This window comes from Chelonoidis abingdonii, chromosome 1 (genome assembly GCF_003597395.2).
Source record: "Chelonoidis abingdonii isolate Lonesome George chromosome 1, CheloAbing_2.0, whole genome shotgun sequence".
Classification (NCBI taxonomy): domain Eukaryota; kingdom Metazoa; phylum Chordata; order Testudines; family Testudinidae; genus Chelonoidis; species Chelonoidis abingdonii.
The window spans coordinates 109,836,104-109,860,350 of NC_133769.1; the positions used below are offsets into that span (position 1 = coordinate 109,836,104).

General features: G+C 41.3%; 1 protein-coding gene across 3 annotated transcripts in view; it reads right to left on the reverse strand.

Moving 5' to 3' along the window:
• MKRN1 (makorin ring finger protein 1) overlaps positions 1 to 14,742 on the reverse strand; it is a 28,842-nt gene extending 14,100 nt beyond the window's left edge. For 2 of the 3 annotated variants that reach the window (XM_032783165.2, XM_032783164.2), the window contains exon 1: positions 14,556 to 14,742. In XM_032783165.2, the coding sequence (XP_032639056.2) occupies positions 14,556 to 14,701 (146 nt within the window). In that variant the 5' untranslated portion in view covers positions 14,702 to 14,742. The remainder of the gene's footprint in view (positions 1 to 14,555) is intronic. The other variant, XM_032783166.2, reaches the window with a different exon arrangement.
• Positions 14,743 to 24,247: the final 9,505 nt, after the last annotated feature.

Genomic DNA, 24,247 nt, shown 5'->3' on the forward strand with positions numbered 1-24,247 from the left:
CCTTACTGGATGATTTGGAAGAAACTGAGTTTCCTACCCCATATAGATAGTGAAGCCCTTCATTCAACCTTTAAAGATAATGTTCAAAGTTAGCTTAAATATTGTAAACAAAATTCACTTGAATATTATGATTATAAATAAACTTAACGCAACATTGTTCTTGAGATTCAAAAGTCAGGAAATTCAAAGTTCTGACTGCATAACAGTCACATTGGACATATTTTAGAATACCATATACGGTGCTTACTTATGCCTACATATGTCCCTGAAAGGCCGCTTGAGAACATTATGGCTCAAACTGTAAACACAAGTATAGATTCATATTCAAGATACTAGAAACTGAGTCATGACACAAGTGTTCAGATTCCAGAGTGAGCATTTATAAATTTATATTAAGGCAAGATAATCTTTAAATTTAGCTGGAAGCAATAAGCTAAACAGAACACACTATTACATCCTGAGAGACGGAACTAGAAAAAGTAGCAACACAAACTTCTATTTTATAAGTAAAGTCGCTTCTCAAATTTAGCTATCAGAAAAGTTTAACTATCAGAAACTCTTGACAACTATACTGATTTCAATATTTTCAATATTTTTTAGAAAGTCAATAAACTAGAAATGTTCAAGAGGGTGTAAATTTGAGACAACACACCCCACTCCCAATTTACCATCTCAGGATCAAAATATACAGGTTGGTTTATAGCAATGAACCCTCATACGATCCTTCAGCAAAGACCATTTTAGTCCTTTTACCTAGGGTGCCCCTGAATTCTAAGTTAGTCCTAATGACACACTGCCTTGCAGCAACAGCTATTTCTGAAGGGTTGGAATTGCACATACATGGAGAACTAATTAATTTGGTTGTAACATGATTCAAATACAGATTCTTGGTGTCCTTTCAAGTTTTAACTGTTTTATGAAACATATTACAGAGGTTTGTGGGAAATCTCATAGTGTTAGCCTTTTTTGACTGCAGCTGTACAGTAGAAGTTTTTCTGAGAACTATCCACGGAGATGCCAAGATCTCTTTCTTTAGTGGTAATAGCTAACTTTGAACTCATCATTGTATATGTATAGTTGGGATTATGCCTTCAAGTGTGCATTACTTTGAATTTATCAACACTAATTTCATCTGCCATTTTCTTGTCCAGTCAGTCACTGTTTTGTGAGATCCCCCTGTAACTCCTTGCCATCTGCTTTGGACTTACCAATCTTCAATAATTTTGTACTGTCTGCAAATTTTGCTCCTTCACTGTTCGGTCTTTTTTCTAGGTCATTAATGAACATGTTGAACAGCACATATCCAAGTACAGAGCCTTGGGTGGATCACACTGTTCACCTCTCTGCATTGTGAGAGCTGACTGTTTATTCTTATCCTTTGTTTCCTATCTTTTAACTAGTTACTGATCCATGAAAGGACTTTCCCTCTATCACCTGGTGATTAAGTTTCCTTAAAAACCTTCAATGGAGGTACCTTGTCAAAGGCTTTCTGAAAATTCAAGTACACTACATCAAGTAGAAAGAACAGGAGTACTTGTGGCGCCTTAGAAACTAACAAATTTATTTGAGCATAAGCTTTCATGGGCTACAGCCCACTTCATCGGATGCATAGAATGGAACATACAGTAAGAAGATATTTATACATAAAGAGAACATGAAAAGGTGGAAGTACCCATACCAACTGTAAGAGGCTAATTAATTAAGAGAAGCTATTATCAGCAGGGGAGAAAAATTTTTGAAGTGGTAATCAAGATGGCCAATTTCGGACAGTTGACACGAAGGCTACGTTAACATGGGGAAATAGATTCAATTAGTGTAATGACCAAGCCATTCCCAGCCTCTGTTCAAACTTAAGTTAATAGTATCTAGTTTGCATATTAATTTAAGTTCAGCAGCTTCTCGCTGGAGTCTGTTTTTGAAGCTTTTCTGTTGCAAAATTGCCACCTTAACGTCTGTCACTGAGTGATTAGAGAGGTTGAAGTGTTCTACCGGTTTTTGAATGTAGGTCACCTTTATCCACATACTTGCTAACTCCCTCAAAATAATACTAATAGATTGGTTGAAACTATAGTAAAGAAAAGAATTATCAGACACATACATAAACTCAAATTGTTGGGGGAAGAGTCAACATGACTTTTGTAAAAGGAAATCATGCCTCACCAATTTGTCTGGTACTGAAGTTAGGCTCACTGTCCTGTAATTATCAGGATCACCTCACCGACATTGCATTGGTTCCCTTCCAGTCATCTGTTCCAGAAGCTTGTTTCAGCGATAGATTACAGACTACAGTTAGTAGTGCTGCAACTCCATATTTGAGATCCTTCAGAACTCTTGGGTGAATACCATCTGTTCTTGATGACTTATTACTTTTTAAATTTATCAATTTGTTTTAAAATTGGCACATCATTGTTGGACAGCATTTTAGAGCTATCCTTTTCTGGGTGACAAATCTATCTGGGTATCTTCCTCATACCCTCTGCAGTGGAGACTGAAGCAAAGAATTCATGTAGCTTCTTTGCAATGGCCTTGTTTTCTTTGAGCGCTCCCACAACACTTTGGTCATCTAGTGGCCCCAGTGCCTGTTTGCCAGGCTTCCTGCTTCTGAAGTACATAAAAAATAATTTCTTACTGTCAGTTTGTGTGTCTTTGGCAAGATGCTTCTCAAGTTCTTTACTGGCCTGCCTTATTATATTTACACTTAACCTGCCAGAGTTTGTGAATGTTATTATTCTCACTAGAATCTGACTTCTGAATTTTAAAGGATTTTTTTTGCCTCTAATGGCCTCCATTATGCAGCTGTTTAGCCATGGTGACATTCTTTTGGTCCTCCTGCCATCTTTTTGATTTGGGGTATACATTTAATCTGAGCCTGTATTATGCATTTAAAGTAGTCTCCATGCTGCTTGTAGGCATTTTATTCTTGTCATTGCTCTTTTTAATTTGTCTATCTAGTGTCCTCATACTTGTGCAGTTGCCCCTTGTAAAGTTAAATGTCATTGTGGTGAGGTTTTTTGGTACTCCGCCCCCCAAAAAGGATGCTAAACAAAATTTAATTATATTATGGTCACTATTACTGAGCCATTCAGCTACAGCTACCTCTTGAACTAGACCCTATGCTTCACTTAGGACTAAATCAAGAATTGCCTCTCCCTTTGTGAGTTATAGGACTAGTTGCTCCAAGAAGCAGTCATTTATGGCGTCTAGAAATTTTATCTCTGCATTGCGCCCTGAGGTGACTGTCAGTCAATATGAGGATAGTTGAAATCACCATTATATTGTTTTCTGGTTTTGTGGCCTCTTTAACCTCCCTTAGCATTTCACAACCAATGCCATCATCCTGATCAGATGAGCTGTAGTATAATCCTACTGCTATAATCTTATTATTCAAGCATGGAATTTCTATACACTGAGATTCTATGGTACAGTTTGAGTCATTTAAGATTTTAATCTTGATCCCCCTTCCTTTTTTTAAAACATACTGCCACTGCTTTAGCAGCATGACCTCTTCACCAAGATGACCTACTCTATCATTCCTATTTGTACTCTACTTCCATTTTTAATTTTTTAAATTTTAAGTGTAACCAACTGTGAATTGCCTGGATATAAGACTAAGTATCCTACTGAAGATTTTCACTTAATAGAATTATTTACAACTTTAACTATAACTTAAAGCGCACCTGAGAAGAGAACAAGTATATTTGTAACCAATTATTCCAAAAAGTGGTCACCTCTACATTTGAGTGCAGATAGTCAGTCTTGAATTACAAGTTTGTATTTGCTTTTCCAGTAGCTCCTGTTATACATCAAATGTCTTATCAATAGTACAACTATTAGTCAAGTCAACACGCAACATTTCCTTTCCATGGATTTGGAAGGTCTTTTTAATAGATTTGTCTGTTCAAGTATCAGTTCTGAATTTAGGGTTCTTCATTCTGTCTCCAAGTAGCTCCATTTTGTTTTTTCAGCCACTGCCTCCACCCTTTTCAATTCAGTGACGTTGACCTCTATGTGAGCCCTGTGAAAATGGATCTAGTCCCTCTTCAGTCCCAAATGCCAACTAAGGAGAAAATATGTATACAATTGTTATTAGTACCTTTTGACATTTTAAGGTGCTGCCTGGGGACTGTGCCAATCTTTAAATTCAGAAAGCCACACATCTGTCAGATCATGCTCGTTTGTATTTGTTTAGTGTCCTGAGACTCAAAGAAACTTGCATGCTTGTTATGAACTAAAAACAAAATCTCCCATTTTATTTCTGAACATACCATCTATGTTTTAACAAATATTTTTCTTCCTTTCTTTTTTCTTATCCACCTGAAAAAGATATATTTTTCTATTTATTTCAGATTAAGTTAACAAGCTAACGAGGCTCCATGGCCACTTCATTGTACTCCAGTAATAGATACCAGGGACAGAATTCATTAGTTTGAGTTCCCTCTGCTGGTTAGGCAGCTGCTTCTAGAGCGTAGATAAACGGTCTAAGTTTTCAGCAAAGATGGTGAATTGAGAAGTGGGTATATGTGTATACAGATGATTCAAAAGATGTTATCAGCCAGTTCATATAATTTTTATAGGTAGCAATATAAGACTTCACTAGGATCAAAGAAATTGAGTTAGTAGTCCATGGGGGCGGGGGGAGGAGAAGAGAACAATACAGAAGTGTGAGAACACACAAAAACATCTGAAATTAACATTACAATTCCTAAATCAGAGAATCTAGGTCAATTGGAGAGAAATCTACTATAGTCATTCAAACACACATTCTCCTGGAAAGAGTTTTCCTTCTATTTTTAGAAGGATAACACAGTGAGTTTAATAAAGACTAGTATTCTCCTTTCAAGAAGACAGCATTTCATGGAAGGATCAGAATACTCAGTAAAAACTAAACAGTCTTTCAAAACACAATTGTTTCATGAGTGCTCTTTATTCAGAAGCTACAATTAATTCCTAAATGGGAGGGTTATATGTTATTTACAAAGAAAAATAAGACTATATTCAAATACAGATATGTAACCAGGGCCACCCAGAGGATTCAGGAATCCTGGGGCAAGACGGGTGCTTGTACTCACCCGGCAGCAGTCTCGGTCTTTGGCGGCATTACGGCGGCAGGGGGCCCTTCAGTCGCTCCGTGTCTTCGGCAGCACTGAAGGGCCCCCCGCCGCTGAAATGCCATCAAAGATACAGACCACCGCCGGGCCAGGGCCCCTGCAGGGCCCAGGGAAAATTGCCCCACTTGCCTGCCCCCCTCGCACTGCTCTGTACGTAACAGACAAAAACTAGATATTATAATTTATTACCAAGATACCAAGTCATTCACCTAGCCATTGTTCATCTGTTTTCCCCCCAAAAAAGTTGTCATTCTTCTGCAAGTCTTACACTGTCTAAGGAAGCAGCCAAACACCTGTTAATACTGCTGTTATTAAAAAGAATGAATGTTAGATTTGTTCTATTTCATTCCCTTTAAGAACTACCATCTTCCAACATGTATGCAAGAATTTATTTCACGTAGAAATGGAAAATTGTTTGTATTTAACATACAGAACACTTTGTACAGAGTACTGATAGTGATCTAGCAAGCCATCATATCAGTTTCATTCAAATCCTCCAGTCTGCTGATGGAAAAAAGGACACTAATACAGATCCTTATCTAAAGATTAAGTAGGGGATGCCTCAAAAGAAAAAGGGCAAGAGAACCAACATTCATATTGCACTGTGAAAGTGTTGGAAGAGACACCTCTACCCCGATATAACATCACTCGATAGAACACGAATTCGGATATAACACGGTAAAGCAGTGCTCCGGGTGGGTGCGGCTGCGCACTCTGGAGGATCAAACCAAGGTCAATATAGTGTGGTTTCACCTATAACGCAGTCAGATTTTTTGGCCCCCAGCGTTATATTGGAGTAGAAGTGTATTAACAGATGGTGGTAGTTTTCCAGAATAAGAAAAATGGAATCGTTTACGTGACAATAGCTCTTAGTACAGTTAACAATATTTGTTTCTATATTTCTATCATATGGTTTGACAGACTCTGCCATATTTCTTGTAAACTGAGATTAAGAGAAACATTTCATGGGACTCATTAAGAAATTCTACTTTTTAGCTGAGTGCACAAAAAGTATCCCTAGATTTATGGTGCACTGCTTGTAGCATTATTATCAACAAGAAGAAAACCCACAGTAAGTTTCTGATAATTGGTCAAAGCATCAGTTAATACATAATTTTAACCCCTTCAGTTTTGGTTCCAGAAATACACAAGTGGAAGAGCCTCAAAAATGGAACAAAAGGGACAAACTAAGGTTCTTCATTCTGTTCACCTTGTCGTCCTCCTCCCCCCTCCCCCAATCATCTAATGGACACCGTATTTGTAACATACCATGGCTGAGTAATCAACAGATTAACAAATCATACATTCAAGGGAGAGCTGAAAACTCAGATGAGTGACATGAATTTTTTGTTCACCATTCTAGGCACTTTCCACCTGTTTGGATAAAACAATATCATTTACAGTTAGGGAATTCCCTATCTAGCCATAGGTATGAAGAACCTATACTAGAGGCTTTAACTGCTCCCCTCAAAAAAAAAAAAAAAAAAAAAAAAATCAGCAAAAGGTACTACAATAGAACCCGCTTTAAAAACATACAAGAATTCAAGCAGAATATTTGTTGGGAGACAGAGTCACACTATTACTAAGAAAGGAAGTAGCTCAAAATACTTGGGTTTGAAGAAATATTCTATAGCTAAGGGAAGATTTTACTGAAAACTTCAAAGGATGGGAGCATGTCTAAAATATCCTCTATTTGATTAGTTCTAGTCAAGTGGTAGACCAGTTTTTCTTGGAGCGCCTAAGAGGTAATTTAAATTCTCTCTGAGACAAACACTGAGTTGCTTATGAAAGGCATGCATCCAACTAAAATTTATTTTATGTATTTAAAAAAAAATTGTATCTCACTTGTGATCTAGGGCTTGATCCTGCAAGATGAATTAGTTTCATGCTTAGAGTTAAGCAGGTACTTAACTGTATTGTGACTGAGGCCAGAGAACTGAGCATCTTGCAAGGAAGAACAAGCCCCTGGCTGCTGATGGCATATCAAACAGTACTGATGTGCACACAGTTCAATCTCTTCCAGGACAAAATTGCTGTGACACTCCCCCTCTAGAATGAGTTGGGTGCAGCTGATTAGCCAACAAAACTTGAAGTGCAACTGTGGCGGGATCCCCAGGGTGGGACCGCTGAGCCCTTTGTCCTCCCAACCTGGGCTCCTCTCACACTGTGATGCGTGACAAGCTGCAAACTGCTCCAGGTCCTGCACTCACAGAGTCATCCACAGGCACGGACACACCCAGCTGAGATATATGAATACTTCTTCCAGCCACTCATGAACCAACAATAGAGAGGCTCCAGCCAATTCACACAGCTCCTCAGCCTAGGACCCTAGAGCTGTACGGTCCTGCGTTGGTCTGAAGCCTCACCAGTGTAAGTTTATTACCCAGTCCACCCCCCTCTCAGTGTGGAGAGGACATGCACCAGTTTTTGTACGCTGAGCAAAGGTTTCCCAAGCACTTCAAGCAAAAGACACTGTTTCTCGTAAAATATCAAACAGGTTCATTAACTACAAGTGGTACATATGAAAGGACAGAGATGGTTACCAAAGAAAATAAAAATAAGTGCACAATCTAAATCTTAAACCTTATCACACCAGACAGTATTTAGATCAAGCAATGTTCTCAGCCCCACTAGATGTTAAAGTCCCTAATGTACAGCCTTCCCTCCGGAAGCCTGGACCTGTCTCCTCAGATGATCTTCGTCTTCTCAGCTTCCCTATTGTTTCCAGTGTAGGTGGGCAAGGACAAAGGCCCTCTCATGCTGCAACTGTTCCTTATTTAGTATCAGAGGGGTAGCCGTGTTAGTCTGGATCAGTAAAAGCAGCAGAGAATCCTGTGGCACCTTACAGACTAACAGACGTTTTGGAGCGTGAGCTTTCGTGGGTGAATACCCACTTCGTCAGACATGATACCCTTGGCCCATGTGCCTGGCAGACACTGGCCCACACATGTCCTGATGGGCTTTGGTGAATTACAGTAAACAAGCAGCCCCCAGGTCACACTGCAGTTCCCCTTATGTGGTGTTTGCACAGTTGAGTCATAGAGTTGTAATGAGAACAAGGAATACTTGTGGCACCTTAGAGACTAACAAATTTATTTGGGCATAAGCTTTCGTGGGCTAAAACCCACTTCATCAGATGTATGCAGTGGAAAATACAATAGGAAGATATATACACACAGAACTTGAAAAAATGGGTGTTGCCATACCAACTATAATGACACTAATCAATTAAGGTGAGCTATTATCAGCAGGAGAAAAAAAACTTTTGTAGTGATAATCAGGATGGCCCATTTCCAATAGCTGACAAGAAGGTGAGAGTAACAGTAGGGGAAAAATTAGCATGGGGAAATAGTTTTTACTTTGTGTAATGACCCATCCACTCCCAGTTGTAATGGGCGGTCAACACCCACCTGGCCAAGGATTCTTTGTCTGCCACTAGCAAACTTACAGCGTATTTCAGTAACAATACAGCACAATCTCATAATTGTATACATACTAGTGATAAATATATTTAGACAAGACAACAGGTTTCAGCAGATTATGACCTTTCATATGACAACTCACATGGCATGCTTTGTATGAAATATCACAACCATATATGAATGATGAATATAGGGGTTACAGGGTGTCATTCTGAGGTACAGTGTGTCATGGTAACTGTCAGGATTCCTTCCCCACTCTGAACTCTAGGGTACAGATGTGGGGACCCACATGAAAGACCCCCCAAGCTTATTTTTACCAGCTTAGGTTAAAACTTCCCCAAAGCACAAATTCCTTTCTAGACTTAGTAATCACTGCTAACACCAAGTGATTTAAACGAACATTTAGGGAGGGCCACTTGGAGCCCTACCTTCCTCAAATATCCCCCCAAGCCCTACACCCCCTTTCCTGGGGAGGCTTGAGAATAATATCCTCAACAATTGGTACAGGTGAACACAGACCCAACACAGATCTTAAGAACAATGAAAAAAATTCAATCAGGTTCTTAAAAGAAGAATTTTAATTAAAGAAAAGGTAAAAGAATCACCTCTGTAAGATCAGGATGGTAAGTACTTTACTGAATAACAAAAGACTCAAGAACACAGAAGATTTCCCCTCCAGGCAAAATCTTAAAGCTACAAAAACAGGGATAAACCTCCCTCTTATAGTACAGGGAAAATTCACAAACTCAACTAAAAGGTAAACTAACACATTTCTTTTCTGCTATTACTTACTATTTCTGCAAGACTAGATGTTTAGTTCAGATATACTTAAGATGATGTAATTTTCCTGCCTGGTTTCTTGGCTGGCTTGAGAGAGACAGACTAAAACCTCCCCCCACAGATTTGAAAGTATCTTCTCCCCTTATTGGTCAGGTGTCACCCAGGTTACCTGAGCTTCTTAACCCTTTACAGGTAAAAGAGAAATTTAACTCTTTACAAGGTAAAGAGGGATTTTATGCTACCCTTAGCTGTATGTTTATAACAGTAACCATTACTCCTTTCATTTCCACCAGTACGCATTTCAGTGACTACCCAACATCAAAAAGAACACAAATCTACACGGCATATGGTCTTACATAGAGAAAGTATTAAGATAGATGCAGTTCCACTATAAAATTCCAAAGCAACAACTAAAAACTTTTACCACAAGCTGTAAAGCAGAGGGTGAGTTCCCTATACACAAGTCTTGAATCTCTGTGGCTAACCATCCCAAAGTTTCACACAGTACTGAAGTGTTGCTGACAACATCACAACTCATCTAGAACAGTTATCTAGAATATTTCAGTCTTGTTTCTTCCTCCTCCTGCTCCCTAACCTCAAAATATTCAAACCTTAAGAATCTTCCAGTCTTTGTTTCAACATTACATTTTGTACCAGGGATTGAGAACAGCTGATATCCATCTGAGGTTAAGCTCTTCAACATGATGCAAGAGATTAAAACATCTGTCAGAGTGAACTACTTGCTCTGGACTTCTTTAGGGTAAGAGAAGCCTCTCTCATGAGTATTTAAGATCAAAGAAACTGCTTCTTCAGACAAGTCAGTAATCATCTTTGTTTAGGAAGACTATTATGTCCTGTCACATTTCATGGTAAGATTCAGGCTTGTTTTACTAGAACTAAAATAAAATTTCAGAGCAAGAACCAAGCCTTTTTACCCCAACTAAGAAGGTACAATAAAAACCTCAAAACAATGGCAACAAAAATTCTCTACTACTGAACCCTATTAGCAAATTGAGCTTAGGCAAACTATTTTTTTTCATACGTTCACAAAAACTCGGAAGTGCAACATACATTTAGCTTTAAAAATCAAGAAATTCACCAGGAAAAATAAATAAATAAATCAGGTCACTAGAAAGTTACTGAATCCGAATGAATTCTGCCCCATCACTCTTTGCATCATCATTCATCCACAGCTAATATCACAGTTTTTCTGCAAAGCTTGCATTAGAGCACATCAGGTTAGCAGTTATCAAAGAGCAACTTTTGATAGCCTACTATTAACTTGTGGCTGCATGCGTCTGATAAACCATATAATTCCAGGTCTATTTCTATTACACTCAACAAAATTCTGTGGGCTTGAATACTTTTATATACAAGTAATTATGTATGGTCATTAGGCTGGGCAATATTGACACTGATAGGTGTGATACTTATGTACCATGGCAGCAGGTGCTTTCAAAATGACATGACTAGATAACTCATCCATTCATCTGAGCAAATTGCAAACAAGAACAAACACACACCAGATCACTAGTTTATTTAATTTCATATAACCAGCTTGGCCTTCAGAAATTAATAGGCTACATTCTGTATATTGAAGACAAACTGTTTCCTTCTCTTCCAGTCCACTTAGTACATAACTAGGCACAGTTCTCTGCCATTTCTCCTCCTGCTGCTTCACATTCAACAGTTCCGCACTCAGTCTATAAGCATGTTCAACTGCCTTTGAGATTAATGGGAGTTTCACTTGTGAACAGAGTAGAGTAGACCCAATAGTCTATGCTAAGAGCACACTTACAAAAATGTACAAGCCAGCCCTCAACACTCCCTCAAAATTCAACGTTTGTTTTCCCACTATGTAATCTTATCAGATCTGAGATTCCTTCCATTAGAGGTACCCCAAAATATCTACACTAATAGCACAAATGAGACAACCTCTTACCTTCCAAGGAGTCAGACATGGCCATGGCTCACATTATTTTAAACAGATCAGTTTTCTAGTTCTCTTACAGGACCTAGCTTTCCTTGTCCAAGTAGTCACATCGTTTTACAGCTGCCATCACTCAGAATGGAGATATCCAATCCTAAATATCAACACCATTTATAATAGCAGGCTGTAGACTCTCCAGGCCACTTTTAAAAGAGCAAACATCTGAAACATGGTCAGCCAGCTTCCTAGCTAGCTTCTTACAGTAGTACCACAGAGTTACAAGCATCAGAGTTACAAACTGACCGGTCAGTCACAAATCTCATTTTGCAACCAGAAGTATGCAATCAGCAGCAGCAGCGACAAAAAAAAGCAAGTACTGTACAGTACTAAAAAAATAAAGGGAAAGTTTAAAAAAAAAAAGATTTGACATGGTAAGGAAACCATTTCTGTGCTTGTTTCAATTAAATTAAGATGATTAAAAGCAGCCTTTTTCTTCTGCATAGTAAAGTTTCAAAGCTATATCATGTCAATGTTCAGTTGGAAACTTTTGAAAGACCAACCATAGTGCTTTGTTCAGAGTTACGAACATTTCAGAGTGATGCACAACCTCCATTCAGGAGATCTTTAACTCTGAGGTTCTATTGTATTATTTTCAGATAATAGTTTTGAGGGTGCATTCGCTCTACTAGAAGAATATACAGGAGAAGAGACAGATGGTATGCGATTCAAAGCTAGAATTTGTTCTTTATACTTCCCTCCCAAGAATAGTTCTCTATTTTACCTCCCCATGTGGTTGTGGAATATTTTTACTATAGTATATTAAATATGCCCATTTTAATTGCAATTCAGCACAGACTTTGCCCACAAGCTGAGCAGTTCCTTAATTATGCTTCTATATAACTTGACATTTTTACTTTCTAAACAACTGATTTTATTTAAAATGTTTAGATCAAACTCGACAGTGTTTCTCTTGCTAATTGCTAAAAGTCTGATATCATTAGTTAATGTTTTCTAGTAGAGTCAGCAGTTGACTTTCAAGACAGGAAATTATTTGTCGCTGTCAAAATACTCTTCAGTTTTCTCTGTGTTTTTTTTGGTAATCCCACTTATAGTTAAAGAAGTGACAGTAAAGTGTGATATGTCAAATTGTCACATCCCTACTTTAATGAAATAAGTGTTGTATGTTCCACTTAGAATTAGATTTTAAAGTCAGCAAAGCTAAAAAATTAGCTTGTGAAATGAAATACATTTCTCTCCTGTCTCTCCTCTCAGAATAAGAGTTAGAACTACAACAACATTCACTCATATCAGTTCTGATTATTAGAACAAAATATTAAGGATTAAAGATCACAGGAAAATTTTCATAGACCTGCTCATGACTGGACTGTCATCCTGCGTACCTTATTATCAGAAAGTGATTATGAAATTTTCAGGTCAGGAACCTGAAGCATCTTCGTGGTTTGCACAGCTCTATGTACACTTACAGAACTATTGTCATTAATGGGCAAAACACTCCAAGCTACACTCTCTGATAGCAATTGCAATGTTGCACGTCTTCTAACTTAGAGAATGGGCTCTTTTGTTTAATTGTTGTACAAAGCAACAAGGAATATGGTATTGCAGAATGACACGATCTACTTCTTAATCCAAGAGAGGGATACTTTTTTTTACCTTTGCAATGTCCAACGTATTTATATGCCAAGAAATTAGAAGAATGAGCCCAGCTATTAGCTTGAATTTTCATTTTGCTGTATATATTGTAGTATTTGAATTATTGCAGACTGCAGTATGACCTGATTTTTACCTTAATTATTGTGAATTACCAAAACAGCAATATTTCACAGTTATTTCTACTTGCAAGCATCCCTACAATAGATGGTTCAAAAGCAGCCCATTCTGCCAATCTTGCTCTGTAGAGTTTATGATTTGCAGATTTCTGTACACTGAGATAGTCTCAGCAGAATGTGTCAAATCTCTGTATTTCTGATGGTCCTGCAGAAATAAAATAAGCTTGAAGGGAGCAAAATTATATAAAAGAATCATACAGTGTGCCAAAGATCGACATAATATACTGCAAAATGAGAAATTTCTCTACTTTTTTGTAGCTTTCTCCTGTGTCATTGTTTATTAAATGTCAAGCTTTGCGCAGGTCAGCCATAAATCCAATATTTTAGTAAATCTACATTATTTATATCTGGAACTGAGAATGTAATGCTCCCACATTTTACACTTCCTACATTTATCATCATCTTTAGATCATCACTGTGGGTCTTCCACATTGTGTTCTGACAGCTATGTGCATCCATCATTGGTGGGACATAATCCCACATAAAGAAACAGCTCCGGCTGTCGAACCAAGAACAGCCAATTGGCTCAACTGTAGTCATTTCTCCATGTAACTACCTGCCTAGACACTTTAAAGAGATAATCAGAATAGGTCATTCCCACAGCTGAACCAGGTAAACCAGCAGCCAGGAAGAACACCCTGTCAACCCTTCCTCACCCATCTGCTGCAGCAAGTTCCACCTTTCAGCATTTTCCACTTGGAAGACGCTGAAATTAAATGCATCTTACATGAGCTGGTATTTTCTTCTTGGGCAATACCTACTTTTCTCCCACCATTCCAACTTGAATGAGATAGGATAAGGTCTGCCTCTGATTTAAATAAACAAACAAACAAAACCCAAACACACTGGATTTTTCATCACATCGAACCATTTGTATTATTTTGATTTTTGGGTGTCCAATTTGAGATACCTTAAAAGAGCCTGATGTTTAGACTGCAAGCACACCCAACATTTTCTGAAAAAACAGACCTCTTTAAGAGATCTCCAATTGGATCAGCGAAATCTCTAGTCGCTTTGGCAAATTTGGGTCACTGAGATGTTGGAGGGGAGGGAGACATTTAAAAAAAAATCTCCCTCCCTCCGCCTCAGAAAGCAGATCCGATTCCTCGCTCTCGTTTACACGGCAGAGCCCAGAGAGCAAGCAGCTCCAGCTTCTTCACAACAACATAAGAAGTTTGAACAATTGTACAGCGGCCCGGGCCGGCGCCGGGATGGTGGGGAACTGCTGGATTAGAGGTAGAGCCCGGTCTGGCGGGGGCCCATCCTAGGCAGTCACGGGGGTGCAAGGCTACACAGAGACGATGCCTCCCTAGCGGGACCGCTGCCCCGGGGGCCCAGACAGAGGCGAGGCGGGGGCAGGAATTGGGAAGGAACCAGCCTGGCTGCAGCAGCCGGAGACTCAGGTGGGGAAAGTGCAGCAGCCCCGAGGGGCCCCCGGTGCCACTCCGCTCCCCCGGCAGCGCGTTACCTGCAGGTGACCTGCTTGGTCCAGCCGCCGCTGCCTCCCGACCCCGCTGCAGCCGGCGGCGCGGGGGGCGCGGCTGTGGGGCTGGAGGCCGTGGCCGCTGCTCCCGGTGTTGCCGCTGTTGTTCCCGGAGCCGCAGCCTCCGCCATTACTGTTTATCCCACACAGCGACGGCACCGGAACTTCCGGAAGCACATCCTTCCGGTCAGGCGGGGGAGGGAGGCCGAGGGGACGAGTCTGGAGGGCCTCAGGGGACCCCTGTGGCCCCGCCCCTTTGTTTTGCTGGGGGGGCGGCAGGCAGGCGTGGAACCGTGGAACCGCCCACTCGGAAGGACAACGCTGATTGGTGGATCGGCGCATTAGTAACGCCCACTCAGGGGCGCGACGTGACAGGCTGGGAGGGGTGCGGTCACGAGCTCGGTGGGCGGGGCGCTTGGAACCATTTGGCCACGCCCACTCGCCCGTAGAATGGAAGCCGCGGGAACAGGGGAGCGAAAGGGTTCGGCGATCTCCGTAGCCTGCTCACCGCCGCCTTCTCACTGCCTGGCTGGCTGTGGCTGCCTGACCCGACCCCAGGGCAGTGGCCCCAGTGGCAGAGGCTGGGCTCAGGAGCTGCAGGGCAGTTTGAGGCACAGCACATCATGTTTGCTGGGGCCCCAGCGGCGCTAGCACCCCTGGGGAGGGGTTCCAATGTGTCAGCCCTGTGCACAGTGCTGTACACCACAGTGTCAGGCACACAGGTGCAGCAGCCAGACAGGGACCTCACCCTGTCTGCAGCATCAGAGAAGCCACGGCTTCAATGTGCACAGAATAGGGTGACCAGATGAGAGGGAGAAAATATTGGGTCACGTGGGGGGGGGGGGTCTGCTGGCAGAGAAAAAAAAAAAGCCAAGTGTTGCCGGCAGAGAGAAATTGCGAGACAAACACCTAAATATCAGGATGCCTAGTCACCCTAGCACAGAAGCATCACAAACCTCTCACGCTAGGATTGGGGAGGCACACTGGCCAGCCACTTGGGAAGCCCACGGATGCTGCCCATGCTGTACCTGCTCTGGGCATAAATGGAGGCCTTCAGGGCTGGCAAGCCAATAAAGCTGTCATGAGCAATAATTCCTGCACACAGTGAAACATTCAGGGTCACACACAAAATGTCCACATACGCAAGACACACCTGAAATGTTCTCAATCTGTCTCTCACATACCTGAAATGCGCACAGCAACAACGGATATCTTCATTTTTTCAAGATTTATAGACGTGCTCTTCAAGTTAGCTCATGTGATGTACAGGCTTCCTGACCCCTCCCCTCATCTATGCAGATTCAGAAACTTGGGCAAATCTCTTCACAACAGCAAGAGGATTTGCCTGACATTCCTAGGAACTGAATGGTTCTGCTTCAGAACCCTTCTTTGACCTTTTATATTACATAAGTAATTGGATATGTCAAATGTCTGAAATGGCTTAAAAGAAAAGCTTGAATAGAAGTTCAATAATTTAATGGCATTTGCTATTTTCAGATACATTATTGATATTTTAATCCACAGGCTTTTTTTTTTTTTCCAGGAGAGGCTGAAATACAGGGGATGCCAATTCCTGTCTGTAATAAATATGTTAAATTTACTGAGCCCATTTACTTCCAAGTTTTATTTTTGAGATGTGCATTGGCAATTCTGTTTCCACAGACATCCATAAGCACATTCATTTAAGACCACAGAAGTAATCTTATAATCTATGATTGATTTATAGTGCCCAAATGTGTGCTAAATCCTTCACAGACGATACAAGAAAGCATGGTCCACCTGACAAAGAGTTTGCCGTGATGCAACCTCAAAAGTCCAGGTAACAAACCAGAAGGGACAGGGTGAAGAAGGATGTGGGTTATAACAATACAGTTATGTGGGCACTTTGTTTATGTGCATGAAAAGATTTCATAATTTGAAAAAGATGCAGCTGCAAGAGGGAAAATACTTAAATCAGGGAAGATAAATTCTTTTACCTCAATTATGCTTTGCAAATTAGCCATACCAGAGAGAATCTGAGTGGCTGCTAATTAAACCTTTCTACCTAATCCATGTCTTAGTATTATTTATTATTTCTTTCATCATAGCGCACGGAAGCCCTAGTCATGGACCACAGCCCTATTGTGCTAGGTGCACAGAACAAAAAGACAATCCCTGCTCCAAAAAACTTACAATCTACGTATAAGACGAGAAAAGAAATGGATATAGACAGATCAACAGGGGGAGTACATGAAAACAATGATACAATATTATTCAGCATGATAAGCAGTACTCTCAGCACACTAGCAGCCAACTTCTATTCAAACTCTTATTTTTTTTCTTTTAAGCCCTTTCCCTAATGCAGTAATTGAAGATGTACATCATCCACGTGAGTGTTGCCAACTTTGCAATTTTATTATGAATCTCACAGTAATTGTTGGTTTACTTAAAAGCTACAGCTCCTGGAGACAAATGAATATTGGAGAAGCTCAGCTTTCATTAACACCCCACCACCCCAAGTTTCTAGCCCTCACAGCTGTGGTGAAAAGCTCAAACATGTGGTGAGAAGCTCAAACATGTGACCCAAGTGTATCTTAAGGGCCTCAAAAAAAGGGAGGAGGGGAATAACCACGCCACATGTATTCTTTGGTTTAAGCCTCATGATTTTTTGGCACCTGACCAATGATTTTTTATTAATTAGCGTTGGCAATACTGTTCATTTAATCTTCCTGTCAAATATCTTGTTCAGGGCCAGGTTGTAGTTACTCTGTGGAGAAGTTCATTTACAATTTGTGCTGAGTTGTCCACCTCTGATTTATACTCCATCTGGCACTGGGAGGGCATCAAATTTAATTTTACTCCCTCAGAACAACGACAGATTAACTGGCCTCTAACCCAGGCTTTCTATTTTAGTCATTTGATGATAATACAGTACCATGCTACTTTATTTTTATAGTTTCTTTCATGCAAGCTGTATCTCAAAGCATGTACAGAGTTAAAACAATTCAGTTACAAAGTTACATAGCAATAACAGGAGAAATGAAGAGGTACAGTCAAGGGAGAAAACATGTTGAAATTAGATTTGAAAAAAGAGGAGTTAGTGAGATGGAAAAATGTTCCAGATAGCAGGAGCTGCAGAGGAAAGGCTCTTGCATCAACAGTGTGAGATTGTCCACAGGGGAAGAGAACAGTTTACTGCTGAATGAGCAGAGGAGGATACAAAAAAATACAAGGTCCATTAGGTAATGAATATTTTAAAAAATAAGGTAGCCAGTTTTGAGCCGGAGAGGGAAATGAATGTGGAGTGTGTGACAGATCTGGAATTGACTGTAATGATTTATCAATGTTACGTGTTGAGTGGGTTATTGTGATGTCTGCTGTATGCATATATAGAGTCAGTGCCATAGCACATTGGTCAGGAAACACAGGTAGGAAGGAGGACAATAGCTAACAGCATCTCAATGAAGTCCCAGGATGATTGACTTTAATTTTGCTACTCCAACACCCCACTGACTCACCTGACTGGTTTAACCAGGCTCGGAAAACACAGGAGAAAAAAGGACTCATAATGGATTCCAAAGGAGTCCCTCAGGGCAGGGCCCGCTCCAGGCCACAGCGCGCCAAGCGCGTGCTTGGGGCGGCATGCCGTGGGGGGCACTCTGTCAGTTGCTGGGAGGGCGGCAGGTGGCTCCGGTGGACCTCCCGCAGGTGTGCCTGCAGAGGATCCGCTGGTCCCGCGGCTCCAGTGGAGCATCCGCAGGCACGCCTGCGGGAGGTCCACCGCAGCCGCAGGACCACAGGACCACCCACAGGGAAGCCTGCGGGAGGTCCACCGGAGCCGCGGGACCGGCAAGCGACAGAGCGCTCCCCACGGCGTTCTGCCATGCTTGGGTCGGCGAAATTGCTAGAGCCAGCCCTGCCTCAGGGCACGGAGATGGGGGGTGGTTGGGGGAAACAGAGACTGTTGGGGAACTTGCTGAGACCCAAACCCCAGAGATTAGAAATCTGGGTTAAGATAGGCCTACCTACAATTATAGGTAAAATAGTCATGCAAGACATACTTTTAAAAATAGTTTTTTCCTGTTATTGGAGGTCATTGAAAGTTGGAACTTACATTCTGTAGGAAATTCTGCAGAAAGATCCGGTCCTCTTTTGAACCAAAAGTAGAATTTTCAGAATTTCTTGTGGAAGGGAAAGTCTGAAAAAAATCGTTTAGCAATGTTAGAAACTTTCCATTTCAAAAGTTTTGAAACAAAATTGAGCCAGGGAGCCCAAGTTCTGAGGCTCCTTGCTCAGTCGTGGCTTAAGGGGCTTCTGAGTTCCCAGCTCCCTGGCAGCATGGACTGATGAGGAGCTGGAAGCCTAGAAGCCCAGTGAGCCATGCCTGAACCAGGAGCCTCAGAACTTGGGAGCTGGGGTTCCCTGGGTTTCCAGATTCTCTGTCACAGAAATGGGAACCCTGAAGCTCTGGCGTCACAGGGATCTCTGACCTTGGGGCAGCCTGCAAAGCAGGGTGCCCTGGAGCTGCACACCTGGACGCCCTTGTGAACTGGAGGGAAACCTATGGACAGCTCCATGTGTTTCGTCAGAAGTTAATCAAAACGCTTGTGTTAGGGCTTTCAATTAATTGCAGTTAACTCACGTGATTAACTTAAAAAAAATTAATTGAAATTAAAAAAATTAATCACAATCGCAGTTTTAGTCACGCTGTTAAACAATAGAATACTATTGAATACAATAGAATACAATTGAAATTTATTAAATATTTTGGATGTTTTTCTACATTTTCATATATATTGTATTCTGTGCTGTAACTGAAATCAAAAAGTGTACAAAAACAAAACAAAGTAAAACTTCAGAGCCTACAAGTCCACTCAGTCCTCCTCCTTGCTCAGCCAATCGCTAAAACAAACAAGTTTGTTTACATTTACAGGAGATAATGCTGCCCTCTTCTTAGAATCATAGAAGATTAGGGTTGGAAGAGACCTCAGGAGGTCATCTAGTCCAACTCCCTGCTCAAAGCTGGACCAACCCCAACTAAATCATCCCAGCCAGGGCTTTGTCAAGCGGGCCCTTTAAAACCGCTAAGGATGGAGATTCCACCACCTCCCTAGGTAACCCATTCCAGTGCTTCACCACCCTCCTAGTGAAATAGTTTTTCCTAATATCCAACCTAGACCTCCCCCACTGCAACTTGAGACCACTGCTCCTTGTTCAGGACAAATTGCTTAGAGCAGGGCAGTTACAGCCCAAAGCTGGAGTTCCTTTACTATTAAGGCATGCCAAACCAGCCAAACAGAGAGGACTTTGGTTTTACTCCACTGGCTAATCAGAAGTCATACAAGCAATTCCCTCAGATACTTCTGTTCCCTTTATCACCACTAGCACCGCTCCTTATGGGGATGAATGGTTATGAAAACCAATACCCAAGTAAAAGAAAAAAGGATCTCCCGATCCCAAAAGACCAAGCCGCAGACCCAGGACAATATACAAGTCAGATCAGAGGTGAAAATAAGCTGGTACGGTCCGGTACAGCATACTGGCAAGAGCCAGTGCACCATGCCAGACTGCATCGGCTTCCATGGGGGGGGATGTAAAGGGCTCAGAGCCCCCCGTGGCTGCGGGCAGCCCAGAGCCCTTAGAATCCCGCTTGCGGCTCAGGCAGTTGTGCTGGGGTCGGATTTAAAGGGCTCTGGGCTGCCATGGCTGCAGACAGCCCAGAGCCCTTAAACTCCCCACCTGTGGCTCCAGCGGCCGGACTGGGGCCAGATTTAAAGGGCTCTGGGCTACTGCAGCTGCGGTCAGCCCAAAGCCCTTTAACACCCCCACACACACTGCCGCGGCTCTGGCGGCCGAGTTGGGGCTGGATTTAAAGGGCTCTGGGCTACCACGGCTGCGGTCAGCCCAGAGTCCTTTATATCCTGCCTGCGGCTCCGGCTGCCGGAGCTGTGGTGGGGATTTAAAGGGGCTGGAGCCTCGGGTTCTTTAATTTGCCCCTGAGCCCCGGGGGCTCCCAGCCATCTGTGCAGCTGGGAGCCCCGGGTTGATTTAAAGGCCCTGGGGCTCCCAGCCACAGCCGGTGCCCCAGGGCCTTTAAATCTTGAGAAGCCCCGACTCCTCCAGTTGAGGCCACGCCCCCTCAGGACTCCAGCAGTATTGGTAAGTCGTGTAAGTTACTTTCATCTCTGAGTCAGATCTTACCCATAAATCACGCTTATGCCAATCCTTTAAAATCTAAAATCTAAAAGTTTGTTCAAAAAAAGAAATATAGATGAAAGCAAACAATGGTCAAAGTAATCAATTACATACAGCAATGGCAAAGTTCTCGGTTCAGGCTTGTAGCAGTGATGGAATAAACTGCAGACTCAAATCCACAGCTTGGATGGGTCATTCAGTCCTTTGTTCAGAGCTTCAGTGTAGCAATGTTCCTCCAGAGGTAAGAAGCAGGACTGAAGACAAAATGGAGATGATGCAGCTGATTTTTATAGTCCTTTTGCCATATGGCTTGTGCTTCCTTTGTTCCAAACAAAAGCTACCTAGCACATGGCATGGAAAAACTTTAGAGTTCTGTCCATAGGCATGTCCCTGCATGCTTTGCTGAGTAACAAGGTGTATCTGCCCTCTCTCAATGGGTCAGTTGTATAGCTGATGGTCTTTAATGGGCCAGCAAACAGGCTAGGCAGTGCTGATGCCAAATTGTCTGAGGTGTCACCCAGAAGCATAGCACAAGTTTGAAATACAGACAGTATAGAGCCAATACTTACAACTTTAAATACAAAAATGATACATTCATAGAGATAGCAAAATCATAACCAGCAAATCATAACCTTTTCATAGACACCTTACTTGACCTCTTTTGTACAAGATTTGGTGCAACTATATGACTTTGGTTACAACAATGATCTATATGGTCACAGTTCATGTCAATAACATCACACCCACCCTTCAGGTAGTTGAAGGCTGCTATCAAATCTCCACTCACTCATCTTTTCTGGAGACTAAATAAGCCCAGTTCCCTCAGCCTCTCCTCATAAGTCATGTGCCCCAGCCCCCTAATCATTTTTGTTGCCCTCTGCTGGACTCTCCAATTTCTCTACATCCTTTCTATAGTGAGGGCCCAAAACTGGATATAATATTCCAGATGTGGCCTCACCAGTGCTGAATAGAGGGCAATAATCACTTCCCTCGATCTGCTGGCAACGCTCCTACTTTTGTAGCCAGCATTGCAAGGTATTTACGTTCCAAATATGCTAAACATTCGTTTCCCCCTTTGTGCTTTGGCCATCATTCTAGAGGACATGCTTCCATGCTGATGACGCTCATTAAAAAAATTATGTGTTAATTAAATTTGTGACTGATCTCCTTGGGGGAGAATTGTATGTCCCATGCACTGTTTTATCTGCATTCTGCCATATATTTCATGTTACAGCAGTCTCGGATGATGACCCAGAACATGTGGTTCATTTTAGGAACACTTTCACTGCAGATTTGACAGAATGCAAAGAAGGTACCAGTGTGAGATTTCTAAAGATAGCTACAGCACTTGACACAAGTTTTAAGAATCTCAAGTGCCTTCCAAAATCTGAGAGGGATGAGATGTGGAGTTTGCTTTCAGAAGTCTTAAAAGAGTAACACTCCAATGCGGAAATTATAAAAACAGCAGAACCACCAAAAAAGAATATCAACCTTCTGCTAGTGGCATCTGACCGAGATAATAAAAATGAACATGTGTCAGCGCACACTGCTTTGGATTATTATCGAGCAAAACTTGTCATCAGCATGGACGCATGTCCCCTGGAATGGAGGTTGAAGCATGAAGGGACATATGAATCTTTAGCACATCTGGCACGTAAATATCTTGCAACAGCAGCCACAACAGTGCCATGAGAATGCCTGTTCTCACTTTCAAGTGACATTGTAAGCAAGAAGAGCAGCATTTTCTCCTCTAAAATGTAAACAAACTTGTTTGTCTGAACTAGAAGTAGAACTGAGTGGACTTTCAGGCTCTAAAATTTTACATTGTTTTATTTTTGAATGCAGTTTATTTTGTACATAATTCTACATTTGTAAGTTCAACTTTCATGATAAAGACATTGTACTACAGTAGTTGTATTAGGTGAATTGCAAAATACTATTTTTTTTGTTTTTTTACAGTGCAAATACTTGTAATCAAAAATAAATATTAAGTGAGCACTGTATACTTTGTATTCTGTGTTGTAACTGAAATCAATATATTTGAAAATGTAGAAAACATCCAAAAATATTTAAGTAAATGGTATTCTATTATTGTTTAAATGTTCGATTAATCATGCAATTAATCATTTTAATCGCTTGACAGCCCTAATTTCTGTGAAACATTTTGCTTTCAATGAATTGTCATTTTCCAATGAATACCTCAGAAAATTCCCAATCAGTTCTAGCTGCAAACTCCTTTTCCTTAGGGCTTTGGGAAACAACTTACTTCAGTTTAGAGTTTGATCTGCTGGCTCCCAACTGATGGTCAGTTTTCCTCTCTTTGACTGACTCCAGCTGTCACTGTCTTTTAGATTCTCCACCCCATTCCTGCCCCTGTCTCTGGTCCTTCTGACATTATTCACTGTATTCCCCATCCCAGAAGCTTCTGTTCTCTCTAGAACATTGCTGCCAGTCTGCCTCTTATATGTGGGAGTATTCAGTATCAAAGTCATTTATTCTGTTTCACTGATTATGAAGCCTAACGGCTTTAAATTGAACTGAGGGAAGAACTGTGCTCGGAGTATTGTTCATGAAAGTTCATCTGTTCGTTATGGCAAACCTAAAATATGTACTCCAGATATCTGAGGTGTAAGGTTACAAGAAGTGTAAGATTACCAGCACATGACCAAGGTAGTATAGTGAAACCTGTGCTCTACATGGCTAAGTTGCAGAGCTGAGCTGCAATCCTGACACCCACAGAGAGAATGGTTTTCATTTGGTTTGGGGAGAAAAATAACAGAAGAAAACATACATGGAAGGCTGCATTTTCTTCAGAACTGTTACACTTGGATTTCCTGATATGATGAACTGCATGCTGAGGTCACATTGAATGAGAACAGCCTTGGCAAAAGTGTCAATTTACTAGAACAGGGGTCAACAACTGGTTATGCAGCTTGATTTCCAAATTGATTTGTATGGTAGCCTGCAAAGATTTAGGCTGTGACACTCTGAGTACCTTTCCCAGACCTGAAAAAGAGCTTTGTGTAAGCTTGAACGCGTGTCTGTTTCACCAATAAAAGTTGGTCCAATAAAAGATATTACCTCCACCTGGTGTCTCTAAAAAATAAAGTGATAGCCCAGCTAAGTTTCTACAGTATGTAGTGTTTCCAAGAAGACCTTCCTGAATGTGAAATAAAGCATATGAACTATGTATACTCCCCACAAAAGATGACTAATTCAAGAAATGTGCAATGTCCAGTTACTGTATTTGTGGGCACATCCTATCTTTCCCTGCAGTTAAATTCCCTTGCAGTGTGTACAAGTCAGAATTGGATCATGTACATATTTTTGCATGCAGTTTTCTTGAGGTGTTTTATTGAAACAGTTGAGGGAGAAGAAAACACTACTGCTATCATTAGCAAAATTGTAGAAAGCTCTATTTGGAAAGGGTAGCTGCAAGGCATATATGTTACTTTCCAAATTAATCTTCTAGGATTTACTGATTATGGAGTTTCAATGGAATC